The sequence below is a fragment of the Oncorhynchus kisutch genome, linkage group LG15 (assembly GCF_002021735.2).
Source record: "Oncorhynchus kisutch isolate 150728-3 linkage group LG15, Okis_V2, whole genome shotgun sequence".
NCBI lineage: Eukaryota > Metazoa > Chordata > Actinopteri > Salmoniformes > Salmonidae > Oncorhynchus > Oncorhynchus kisutch.
In genome coordinates, this window is record NC_034188.2 from 70530364 (window position 1) to 70544334 (window position 13971).

The 13971-nt window shown below is 40.7% G+C and overlaps 1 protein-coding gene across 1 annotated transcript; it reads right to left on the reverse strand.

Annotated features, from left to right (window-relative positions):
* Positions 1 to 502: 502 nt before the first annotated feature.
* Positions 503 to 13777, reverse strand: mmp20b (matrix metallopeptidase 20b (enamelysin)). The gene is made up of 11 exons (XM_031791435.1): positions 13762 to 13777; positions 10029 to 10105; positions 4832 to 5076; positions 2873 to 3021; positions 2534 to 2659; positions 2242 to 2403; positions 1906 to 2077; positions 1672 to 1805; positions 1098 to 1254; positions 879 to 982; positions 503 to 776 (listed from the first exon to the last, which is right to left on the reverse strand). The coding sequence occupies exons 1-11, from the start codon at positions 13775 to 13777 to the stop codon at positions 676 to 678; spliced, it is 1443 nt and encodes a 480-aa protein (XP_031647295.1). The 3' UTR covers positions 503 to 675.
* Between the last annotated feature and the right edge of the window lie 194 nt (positions 13778 to 13971).

Consider the following 13971-nt stretch of genomic DNA (forward strand, 5'->3'; position numbering starts at 1 on the left):
CCGAAACGTTTGACCCAAGTTAAACAATTTCTAGGCAATGCTATCAAATAATAATTGAGTGTATGTAACTTCTGACCCACTGGGAATGTGATGAAAGAAATAAAAACTGAAATAAATCCTTCTCTCTACTATTATTCTGACATTTCACATTCTTAAAATTAAGCGGTGATTCTAACTGACCTAAGACAGGGAATTTTTACAAGATTTACATTTCAGGAATTGTGAAAAACGTAGTTTAACTGTATTTGGCTAAGGTGTATGTAAGCTTCCGACTTCAACTGTATATTGTTTCCTGCACGTTGGATACACGTTTGCACGTCAATCGTCTATTTAATGTTTCCAAATGTCCAAATGACTGGTTTCATGTCCTCATTACAATCTCAACCACACTTGCTGATGTGTGATCTGAAATATATGATCTAGGCAATGTTTATGAAATGAGCCATATCAACTTACCCATTCATTTCTGTGCTGGGAGTATGTTGGTATTATGTAACACATTCTTGTCTCACAGTTTATTCATGAACCTGCACGTATTTACTAAATGCTATCCTTACCGGCAACCTAATACATTGGACTAAATTCAACATGTTATCCTTATGCATACAGTTTTGTACAGCTTTGCATAACCTTTATTGCATTTTGGACAAAAACATTTAAATTCCCATGAATTCACTAGCATCCGAGCCAGGTATTTGCTTTCTCAGTTCCAACAACTTGTTTCTGGGTATAATCGTACTTGTACACGTGTGGTCCAACGAAGAAGTAGATGACACCTAGGATGAACAAAAATTTAACAATTAGAAAGAGTTTTACTAAATTAAATGTTCAAATTGAGCTGGCATGGTCTTTGTTGTCGTGATGTAAAAGTAGCTAACCATCTTTGTAGACAGCAGCATCGATAGTAGTATTGAGCCCTTGGAAATCATCACTGATGTACTGTGGGTATCCAGCATCCATAACTCTTCGGTTTTCATTATAACTGAAAAAACGTCCACAATACAGTTTCTCTGCAATATATTTAATATGCTATAATGATATTTTGTACTGTAGGCTAATGACTGTACACTGGTGATGTTTCAGAATGCCAGGCTCACCTGTAGTAAATGTCGTGAATGAAGAACAGTGTGCGTCCTGTTTTGACGATGTGTACCGCTGCGTCTACTTCCTGAACCCATGGTGGGAAGCCAAAGTTGCTGATGGGTTTAGGTTTGCCTTTCACAATGGAACCCTTCACCGTCCAGTACATGGATTCTGGAACAAACAGAGGATGGCTCATAGTTTGAAAGGAAACACTGTGTAGAGATATGTTTAACCTTTTATTCAATAATAAATAATGCAAGTCTTGGCGATATAGGCTCTGCTCCTTCAGGGTAGCTCACTGCCCAAGCAAAGCGTCAATATATAAAAGGACTTAGAAGCAGTGAAGCACGGTAGACTATACCAATCCCCCAGCAGGAAACAGAATCTAACAGGTGGGGTCTGGGGTGGTGGATGGAGCAAAAGAAGAAAGCGGCAGCAGGGTCTCTGAGCAGAATCGGTCAGCTGAAATCGGCCGCCAAATAAGGTAGGTGTGATTTATACACTTCACTTTTTTCTCCGAAAATTTGTCCTATCATTCGTTACACACGGTTAACCATGATGGGGTAGTATGGTAGGAGATGTCTGTACCATGAATCAGGTAAGCAGTGGATCGCCGAGGGACCCAGAAGGCAGCATCAATTTTGGAATCAATCTTTGGCATGAAGTTGTTGATAGGACCTTCTTTTATATCATATTGCTGGTTGTGCTTGATCCATAGATACCTCCAGAAGAGGGGGAAAAAACATGACATTTGGAACCCCAGATTTGTTTGCTTTTCATTCATCAATACTATTGGCATTTCAACAGGGTGGATGGACATACTTGTCTTTGAAAAAGAAGGTGGCATCCCCCAGGGTGGAGACAGCATCAAAGGACAGGTCAGCTGAACATTTGTTCTGCATCATCAGAGGGAAGTGGGAACCCAGGAACCAGGGGTTGTAAAGTGGATTCCAGCCATGTCTGGAGTAGTAATATGGCTGACTGTTTTTTGGACCTAAGGCACACCAAAATAAACATTTAGTCTGTGTCCGAAATTGCTATTCCTATGTTTACACTATGCATTACAGTGCCCAACTTTCAACAAGGGCCAAAGGCCCGTTACTGTATGATCTTATCCTACATTCAGAATTTGAATTTGTTGAATGGTCTCCTCCTTACCGTAAAGTGAGTTGATTATTGCTATGTCCTCTTTGGAGAGCAGGTTGTGTGAACTGCGACTGGATTTGTATGTAGGATACATCAATGACTCTGGGTTTTGGGAGTGCCTTAAGCCTAAAGAATGACCAAACTCATGGGCTGCCACTAGATACAGGTTGAACCCTGAAATCACACAAACAGGAACATGCACAATCAGTTTATTTGGTCATTCTCTCTTGTTTAAAAAAAGTTAACTACTGATCAGTACATCTAAAAAATAATTCAAATGATTCTGTAAAATAAAAATGGATACCCTTTGACCCTGCCGTCCAAGTTTCATCGTCGTCAAAGTGGGCATCACCTCCAATTCCTTCTCCAGGGCCAAAGGCATGTGCCAAAGTGCCCTTAGACCCATCAAACGGGTAGGCATCACCGTGCTCTTTATGTCCCAGAGGTTAGAGAAAATACACAACAACAAAGAGTCAAAGCAATTGTTTTATTATTAGGAGCATCAAACAGTAAGTTAAATATGTATTATTGATTCATAAAGTATCTGTAAATCTATAAATAGTCAATAAAGTATATAGACTCTTTATAAAGTATACCTTAACGTAAAGTGTTATCTAGAAAGACCACGATAGGTGTTACCCACCAAAGGTAGCAAACTCCACCATGATGTCGGCCCTCTGTGTGTGTGACCTGACAAAGGTCAGAGTGCTGGCCCTGGACCAGACGCTGAGCGCCGACTCAATCAGAGAATCCACCGTGCTGTGAGGCAAATCACTGGTGTACCTGCCAATGCTGCAAGATCAAACAATTACATTTAAAACATTTAAAAGACACTGTTATCTTCTTTGGGACTGGGGGGCAGTATTGAGTAGCTTGGATAAAAAGGTGCCCAGAGTAAACTGCCTGCTATGCAGGCCCAAAAGCTAGGAAATGCATATAATTAGTAGATTTGGATAGAAGTTTCTAAAACTGTTTGAATGATGTCTGTGAGTATAACGGAACTCATATGGCAGGCAAAAACCTGAGAAAAAATCCAACCAGGGAGTGGGAAATCTGAGGTTTGTAGTTTTTCAAGTCATTGCCTATTGAATATACAGTGTCTATGGGGTCATATTGCACTTCCTAGGGCTTCCACTAGATGTCAACAGTCTTTAGAACCTTGTTTGAGGCTTCTACTGTGAAGGAGGAGAGAATGAGAGCTGTTTGAGCCAGATGTCTGGCAGAGTGCCATAAGCTGATCACACGCGCGCCTGTGAGAGGTAGCTGCATTCCATTGCATTTCTAAAGACAAAGGAATTCTCCGGTTGGAACATTATTGATGATTTATGTTAAAAACATCCTAAAGATTGATTCTATACATCGTTTGACATGTTTCTACGAACTGTAATAGAACTTTTTTGACATTTCGTCTGAACAAGTGATTGTGCATTATGCATTTGGATTACTGGGATAAACGTGCAAAAAAAAAGAAGGTATTTGGACATAAATGATGGACTTTATCGAACAAAACAAACATTTACTGTGGAACTGGGATTCCTGGGAGTGCATTCCGATCAAGATCATCAAAGGTAAGTTAATATTTATAACGGTATTTCTGACTTTTCTGACACCTCTCCTTCGTTGGAAAATGGCTGGATGTTTTTCTGTGACTAGCGCTGACCTAACATAATCGCAAGGTGTGCTTTCGCCGTAAAGCCATTTTGGAATCTGACACAGCGGTTGCATTAAGGAGAAGTTTATCTATATTTCCATGCATAACATGCATAACATCTTTTATCAATGTTTATTATGAGTATTTCTGTAATTTGATGTGGCTCTCTGCACTTTCACCGGATGTTTGTTTGAGACAATCCATTTCTGATCATAACACACCAATTTCAAATTAGGTTTTTGGATATAAAGATTCACTTTATTGAAAAAAACACACATTTATTTTGTAACATGAAGTCCTGTGAGTGCCATCTGATGAAGATCATCAAAGGTTAGTGATTAATTTAAGCGCTATTTCAGATTTTTGTGAGCCCTCTCCTTGGCTGGAAAATGGCTGTATGGTTTTCTGTGGCTAGGCGCTGACCTAACATAATTGATGGGTGTGCTTTTGCCATAAAGCCTATTTGAAATCAGACACTGTGGCTGGATTTACAAGAAGTGTATCTTTAAAATGGTGTAAAATACTTGTATGTTTGAGGAATTTTAATTATGGGATTTCTGTTGTTTTGAATTTGGCGCCCTGCAATTTCACTGGCTGCTGGCGAGGTGGGACGCTACCGTCCCACATATCCCAGAAAAGTTATCCAGAGCGACTTACAGGAGCAATTAGAGTTAAGTGACTTGCTCAAAGGCACATTGGCAGATGTTTTACCTAGTCGGCTCGGGACTTGAACCGGCAACCTTTTGGTTACTGGCCCAATGCTCTTACCCACTCTACCTGCTACAGCCTCCGGTGAGCTAATACACAAATCCTGTGATAATATCATGCCTCCCAGGTGCCATGGATCTAATTTCAGAAGAATAGGGAAAGGGGTATACCTAGTCAGCAGTACAACTGAATGGATTCAACTGAAATGTGTCTTCCGCATTTAACCCAACCCTTAACGGTTACCTGTAGGTGATGACGTTCTTGTTCCAGCGGTTGACTCGGTTGTTGTGACTGTAGTCCTCTACATCAGAGACCCCACAGCGAGGGGTACTCATCACCTCCAGCGTCTCAGAGTCCAGACTGCCTGTGGTGTTGAGGCCAAAGAAGCTCTGCATGTCCTTCACCTTGGAGGTGAACGAGGGCAGGTACCTCTTGATCCGAGCCAAAGGTTGCTCTTTCTTCAGGTTGTAATAATGCCGGAGGTACTCCTGAGAACAGATGAAAGCTTCTGTAGTGTCTCACTATCATATATTGTAACATCTTAAATCAATATTATGCAGACTGAGTAAGGACTCAATCACTTTGTTACAACTTCTTGTTGGAAACACTAGACATGTGGAAATACTGTAGCAAGGACAAACTTTATAGGGAATTGGAGGCAAAGGGTTCATATTATTTTCCCCATTCTTTCTAGTTCTGATATTCTAGCACAACTGTTGCGTGAGACTTGGCATAGCAGAACCATTAATGCTCAAACATAATTTTACGTCTGTGGTTCAGCAATAATGCATAGTTTGCTCAAATCCATAAAATAAATATAGGATTTGTTCAGACGCAACCTTGAAATAATCACAATTATCCTGCAGTTTAATGGTCCCGCAGTGCATATCACATTTACATTCTAAATTAAAAACAGATTTATTTTTGGAGCCTTGCCTTGCCAATTTTGGAACATATACTGTGCTTGATTGTGAGGGCATGTACATTCTGAGGTAATTGTGTTTAGCTCCGCCTTCCACACACGACAACAAAAAAAGGATAAAAAAGATATTCTCAATATCTCACACAGTGTCATTACAGTATTTTGGGGGGGATTTTATTAGGATCACCATTAGCCAACGACAATGGTGACAGCTAGTCTTACTGGGGTTTGACACATAACGAAAAATACATTACAGACAAAAGACTTTACAATTTACATACATTTAAAAACATTGACGTTTGTGTGTGTGTGTGTGTGTTCATCTATCAGTTACACGTCAGTACATACACACAAAAGTAGGTTGCATGGGGGAGAGGCATTGTGCCTGAGGTGTTGCTTTATTTGTTTTTTGAAACCAGGTTTGCCGTTCACTTTCACTATATGAGATGAAGGGAGTTCCATGCAATCAGGGTTCTGTATAATACTGTATGTTTCCTTGAATTTGTTTTGGATCTGGGTACTGTGAACAGATCTGTGTAAGTTCAATATTCAAGCAATTTCCAACACATTGTTTCTTATAAAAACAAGAAGCAATGTGATAAATCTTTCCTCAATTCTTAGCCAAGAGAGACTGGCATGCATAGTATTGATATTAGCCTACTGACTACAATGAAGAGCAAAACGCACCGCTCTCTTCTGGGCCAGCTGTAGATTAACTAGGTCTTTCTTTGCAACACTTGACCATATGACTAGACAATAATCAAGATAAGATAAAACTAGAGCTGTCACGCTCGTCGTAATGAGTAGACCAAGGCGCAGCGTGAGTAGAGTTCCACATGTTTTAATAAACTCAAACTCACCAAAACAAAGCACAAACGAAACATGATGCTACTGGTGTGCCCTCAGGCAACTAAATGTAGACAAGATCCCACAAACACAATGAGGAAGATGGCTACCTAAATATGATCCCCAATCAGAGACAACGATAAACAGCTGCCTCTGATTGGGAACTATAACTATACCATAGAAATACATTTCACCTAGATGACCCACCCAAGTCACTATCACGCCCCAACCAACACAGAGAATAAACAGCTTACTATGGTCATGGTGTGACAGTACCCCCGCAAAGGTGCGGACTCCGACCGCAAAACCTGACTCAATAGGGGAGGGTCCGGGTGGGCATCTATGATGGATGACACAGGGCGTCGGGCGGCTCCGGTGCGGGGCGCATCGCTGGAAGCTCCGGACCATGGATCGTCGCTGGAGGCACCGTCCGTGGATCGTCGCCAGAGGCTCCAGACCGTGGATCGTCGCAGGAGGCTCTGGACTGAGAACCCCTGATGAAGGCTCTGGACCCCCAACCGTCACTGGAGGCTCCGGACTGGGAACTGTTGCCGGAAGCTCCGGACTGGGGAGGCGCACTGGAGGCCTGATTCATGGTGCCGGCACTGGTGGTACCAGGCTGGTGACATGCACCTCAGGGTGAGTGCGGGGAGGAGGTACAGGACGTACTGGACTGTGGAGGCGCACTGGAGGCCTGATGCATGGGACCGGTACAGGTGGCACCAGGCTGATGACACACACCTCAGGGCGAGTGCAGGGAGGAGGCACAGGACGCACTGGACTGTGGAGGCGCACTGGAGGTCTAGAGCGCAGAGCTGGCACAACCCTTCCTGACTGGATGCTCACTCCAGCCCGGCAAGTCCGGAAGCTGTCACCGGACGCATTGGGCTGTGATGGTGCACTGGCCACACAGTGCGTAGAACCGCCGCAGGATATCCTGGACCGAGGAGACGTACTGGAGACCAAGAGCGCTGAGCCGGCACAATCCGTCCTGGCTGAATGCTCACTCTAGCACGGTAACTGCGGGAAGCTGGAGCAGAGCGCACCCGGCTGTGAATGCGCACTGGAGACACCGTGCGCATCACTGCATAACACGGTGCCTGACCGGTCACACCTTCCCCATGGTAAGCACGGGGAGTTGGCTCAGGTCTAAACCCTGATCAAAAACATTTTTGGGGGCTCCCTCTCATACTTCCATCGTTGTTCTAACTCCTCATTTTGTCGCCGTGCCGCTCTAGCTGCCTCCGACTGCTCCCTTGGAAGGCGATACTCTCCGGCCTGAGTCCAGGGTCCTTCTCCATCCAGGATTGCCTCCCATGTCCATTCCTCCTGGCCACACTGCTTGGTCCGTTTTTGGTGGGGTCTTCTGTCACGCTCGTCGTAATGAGTAGACCAAGGCGCAGCGTGAGTAGAGTTCCACATGTTTTAATAAACTGAAACTCATTAAAACAAAACAATAAAGCACAAACGAAACGTGAAGCTACTGGTGTGCGCTCAGGCAACTAGATGTAGACAAGATCCCACAAACACAATGAGGAAGCTGGCTACCTAAATATGATCCCAAATCAGTGACAATGATAAACAGCTGCCTCTGATTGGGAACCATATCATGCCACCATAGAAATACATTTCACCTAGATGACCCACCTAAGTCACTATCACGCCCCAACCAACACAGAGAATAAACAGCTTACTATGGTCAGAGCCTGCAGGACTTTTACTTACTAATTATAACATATTGAATGTAGTCCAATGTATTAGGTTGCCTGTAAGGATAACATTTAGGAAATATTTGCTGGTTCATGGATCAAAACTGTGAGATAGGATATTATGTGTTACATAATATCAACACCCCCCCAGTACATTAGACATAAATCTTTACAACCATTGAATAAATATTTTTTGACCATGACAGTTTACAATCTAAGTTAACACCAATTAATTTAGTCTCCTCAACTAGCTCAACAGCCACACCATTCATTGACAGATTCAGCTGAGGTCTAGAACTTAGGGAATGATTTGTACTAAATACATTGCTCTTAGTTTTAGAGATGTTCAGGGCCAGTTTATTAATTAATGGCCACCCATTCTAAAACTGACTGCAACTCTTTGTTTAGGGTTTCACTAGCTGTCATTGCTGTCAAGTATAGGGTTGAATTATCAGTAAACATGGACATTGCTTTGTTTAATGCCAGTGGCAGGTCATTGGTAAAAATAGAAAAGAGTAGAGGCCCAAGAGAGCTGCCCTGCGGAACACCACACTTTACATGTTCAAAATTAGAGAAGCTTCCATTAAAGAACACCCTCTCTCTTCTGATAGATAGATAGATAGATAGATAGATAGATAGATAGATAGATAGATAGATAGATAGATAGATAGATAGATAGATAGATAGATAGATAGATAGATAGATAGATAGATAGATAGATAGATAGATAGATAGATAGATAGATAGATAGATAGATAGATAGATAGATAGATAGATAGATAGATAGATAGATAGATAGATAGATAGATAGATAGATAGATAGATAGATAGATAGATAGATAGATAGATAGATAGATAGATAGATAGATAGATAGATAGATAGATAGATAGATAGATATGAATCCACAATATGCCAGAGGTTGAAAAGCCATAACACATGTGTTTTCAACAGGTCATGGTAAATAATATCAAAGGTTGCACTGAAAACTAACAGTACATCTACCACAATCTTCTTATTATCAATTTATTTCAACCAATTATAAGTAATTTGTGTCAGTGTAGTACATGTTGAGTGCCCTTCTCTATAAGCATGCTGAAAGGCTGTTGTTAATTTGTTTAGATAGAAATAGTATTGTATTTGGTCAAACACAATTTGCTAAGAGCTGGCAGCAAACTGATATGTCAGCTATTAGAACCAGTAAAGGCAGCTTTACCATTCTTGGGTAGAGGAATGACTTTGGCTTCCCTCCAGGCCTGCTACTTTTCTGTAGGCTCAGATTAAAGATATGACAGATAGGAGTGGCTAATACTGGCTATAGATTCAGTTACCATCCTCAGTAGCTTTCCATCTAAGTTGAAGTGATTTGATTCGATGATCTGATTCGATGAAAGAATGAGGTGAATTTATCTTTCTGCACAAAATTATTTTCTGTCATTGTTTATATATTGATCTTGGCTTCATAATACAGATTATTATTATTTTTGAGTTTAGTCACATAATTTCTCAATTTGTTGTAAATCAGCCAGTCAGATGTGCAGTCAGACTCCATTTGCCTCATCTCTTTCAACCAAAAGTTTTTAAATTCCTTATCAATTCATAGAGCCTTAACAGTTCTAACCGTCAGTTTCTTAACAGGTGCATGTTTATCAATAGTTGTAAAATCTTATACACAATTTTATACACTATCTTTTGGAGCCTTTACTTTCTGGGATATAGCCACTATATTGTGATCACTGCATCCAATGGGTACAGATACATCATTAGAAAAAAGTTCTAACGTATTTGTAAAAATGTGATCAATACATGTGGATGATGTAGTTTTTCCACATCCACAGTCATCCACCGTCAAACGTTAACATGTTATTTAAAAAGTGCATTTTTACATACAGTAAACAATGTAACATGCAGTCCTTGTAAAATGTCTGTAATTTTGTAATTTAACTTATTAAATTATACACTTACTGTGGCCAGCTTTAGGTCCTCTTGGGTCTGTCCTGTGAGGAGTGCTGTGACCTCTTCTTCAGGAATAGATGTAGGAGCTGTAGAACATGGACCAGGCAGAACCAAGACCAGAACACAGGTCCAACAGAACAGAAGATGCATTTCTAATAGTAACCACACAGGATTGAAGTGGGGCTAGTTTGCATAGAGTAGCAAGTGCTGGTCAATGGGAAAGCCTTTTAACTGGTTATTATGAGTCATACTCACTCCGCCAAAGCCATGGAAGCCTCAAACAGCAGTATGGAAATAGGGAGGGGTTTAGTTAGAGCAAAGGGAGAGACAAAATGCATAAAAAATGTATGAAAAAAAAATGCAAATCAAATGTAATATTTCATTGACGTTGTTATATAGTATGATAGTACTGTATGATATGTTTTCCTTTGACTATTGAAATTGATATTAAAAGGATAAATCTTAATGATATTCTCTGTCAAGCTGTGTCCATGACTCTGTGCTGATGTTGTGACGTGGATAAGTCCCTAAGACCAAAGTTTCTGTTGACAGTTAGTGAAATAAGTTGCTAACCCAGAGATAACCCCAGAGAAATGATGAAACTGATGCAGTAGTGAAGAAAACAGATTTGTTTTCACAATTAGCCTATGATCTGCAAAATATATTTGTCAGTAGATGGAAATAATTATTTTCTTCCAAAATCAAATGATAAACATTTGTCATTTCATCATTTCTGGTAGCTACCTTCACTTTGTATTGCATGTGAACTGACACAACCAATATAGCTATGCTGTCCACCAACGCATTCCAGTGTCTCCTGAAATACATTTAAAAGTTAACTGTTGTCCTAATTTAGCAAATCCATTTAACTCGTTTCTATGAAGAGCATCTAAAAAGGAACTCAAACGGGCTGTAATTGTAACTGTTGCAACTGTGGTTGGCTTTGGGCATTTGATAAAGACAATGGCTGCCAGCCAGGATGCCTGCAGTAGGCCTGGTGGTTCCATGGCAAATTCAGGCTACAATTAGGCTTGATTGGGTGCTTCTGAGCTCAGCAACATTCCACTGCTTGGCAGCATCCTCATTTTACATGGATTTTTCTCTGCCCTCCGAAGCAGGACTGCAGAATGCGTTAGTGCATGATTTGTGTTATGATTGAATTTCATAGTTCTTAAACATACACTTTAAAATATATACAGTGCTAGCCAAAAGTTTGGACACACCTACTCAGGGTTTTTCTTTATTTTTACCATTTTCTACATTGTAGAATAATAGTGAAGACATCAAAACTATGAAATAACACATGTAGTAAGCAAAAAAATGTTAAACAAATAAAAATATATTTTATATGTGCGATTCTTGAAAGCAGCCACCCTTTGGCTTTATGACAGCTTTGCACACTCTTTTTTGTGTAATTTCTTTCCTTCTTAATGCGTTTGAGCCAATCAGTTGTGTTGTGGCAAGGTAGGGGTGGTATAAAGAATATAGTCGTATTTGGTAAAAGACCAAGTCCATATTATGGCAACAACAGCTCAAATAAGCAAAGAGAAACGACAGTCCATCAAGGTCAGTCAATACTGAATATTTCAAGAACTTTGAAAGTTTCTTCAAGTGCAGTTGCAAAAACCATCAAGCTCTATGATGAAACTGGCTCTCAGAGGACCGCCAATGGAAAGGAAGACCCAGAGTTACCTCTGCTGCAAAGAATAAGTTCATTAGAGTTACCAGCCTCAGAATTTGGTAATTAACTGCAGATAGCACCTCACAGAGTTCAGGTAACAGACACAGCTCAACATCAACTGTTCAGAGGAGACTGCGTGAAAATTGCTGCAAAGAAACCACTACTAAAGGACACCAATAATAAGAAGAGACTTGCTTGGACCAAGAAACAAAAGCGATGGACATTAGGCTGGTGGAAATCTGTGATGAGTCCAAATGTGAGATTTTTGGTTCCAACTGTTGTGTCTTTGTGAGATGCTGAGTAGGTGAACGGATGATCTCCACATGTGTGGTTCCCAATGTGATGCATTGAGGAGGAGGTGTGATGGTGTGGGGGTGCTTTGCTGGTGACACTGTCTGTGATTTATTTTGAATTCAAGGCCCACATAACCAGCATGGCTACCACAGCATTCTGCAGCAATACTCCATCCCATGTAGTTTGAACTTAGTGGGATCATCATTTATTTTTTAACAGGACAATGACCCAACACACCTTCAGTCTGTGCAAGGGCTATTTGACGAAGAAGGAGAGTGTTGGAGTGCTGCACCAGATGACCTGGCCTCCACAATCACCAGACCTCAACCCAATTGAGATGGTTTGGGATGAGCTGGACTGCAGAGTGAAGGAAAAGCAGCCAACAAGTGCTCAGCATATGAGGGAACTCCTTCAAGACCGTTAGAAAAGCATTCCAGGTGAAGCTGGTTGAGAGAATGCCAAGAGTGTGCAAAGCTGTCATCAAGGCAAAGGTTTGCTACTTTCAAGAATCTAAAATATAATATATATTCTGATTTGTTTAACACTTTTTTAGTTACTACATGATTCCAAATGTGTTATTTCATAGTTTTGATGTCTTTACTATTATTCTACAATGTAGAAAATAGTAAAACAAAGAAAAACCCTTGAATGAGTAGGTGTGTCCAAACTTTTTACTGGTACTATATATCTTTATTTTTGAGAGTTACGGTAATGAAAGCTGATGTTTATAGTTTATTAGGCTGTTAAGTGTCATTTTGTGTGGGAACATTTGAGGGCTTGAAGTCATTTGTGGGCCCCCAGATTGGGGTAGAGAGGAAATGCGCTGAGAGAGTGAGGAGGGTAATTAAACAAGCAGGAGCAGTGTCTTTACTTTCCCATAGTCATGTTTGCCAGAACAAAACCATTGCCAGATTTGCTCTGAGTAAAACATCGGAAATTATTCAAAATCCCTTATGAGAAATATTCTATTCCAAATCGTATCTCTTTTTATATTTAATGAGGGAATGTATGGCAAGATCATAATAGTTTTACTCATTATGTTGTGCCCCTCCGATCAGCATCAGGCTTCTTGGTGCTTTGTTCCTGTATTGAATTCTGGTTCTTAGCGATGTTGAGTCCTCTCAGGTTGGAAATCTATCCCTAGGGGTAAAAGTTCTCTCATGGTCTGTCAGAGAGATGGCCGATATAAGATGACTATGTTTCTACAGTCAGTGTTATAGGCATATCATTGACCTTAAACTGTAGTGTGTGTGTGGTGTTTATGTGTAAGAACTAAGAACAAAGCCAACAGTCGTGCCTCTGATGTCTTCACACTCAGAATGTTTTCTGCCACTAAGGGCTTTCACAATCCATAGCCTAAAGCAGATGAGCCATAGAGGGTATGCAGGCGCCCTAAGCACACCGCTTGCATTGCACAACCCAGACTCACAGGAGCTTGCTTTTAACCACTAAAAACCACTTAATCACCAAAACAAAAATGTCAACACAATGAACTACACCATAGGCACAAAATGTCAACAAATTATAAAAATACTATTATTAACTAACACACCGTTCTCAGTAGTTTCATAACCATATCCATTGCAGATGTACAATATTTACTTTTGTTATATTTGGGGATTTTAATCTGACATCTGAAAACCACATGTTACATGTTTTGTGTAACTTGATTTTGGTGCACTGAGATTCATGTCTAATCCAAATAAAATCTGATCAATAATGATGTTTCATATGATATTTTGTGACACAAAAAAACATGTGACTCACCTGTCACCTCACACATTCTGTTTGGGCCACCCTAGAACAAGAACATGTCTCAGACAGTTTTGTCATTGTTCAGCAGTGCTTTGCTGCCCTCCCCTGGTGCCTCTGTCTGAGCCCTGTGCATGCCTCCAATACTAAGTCAGAATACCGTTGTGTTGTGTGCTCAGCTACTCCATTGTAATTGTAAGATTGTTTTAAATAACCTTTTGAATG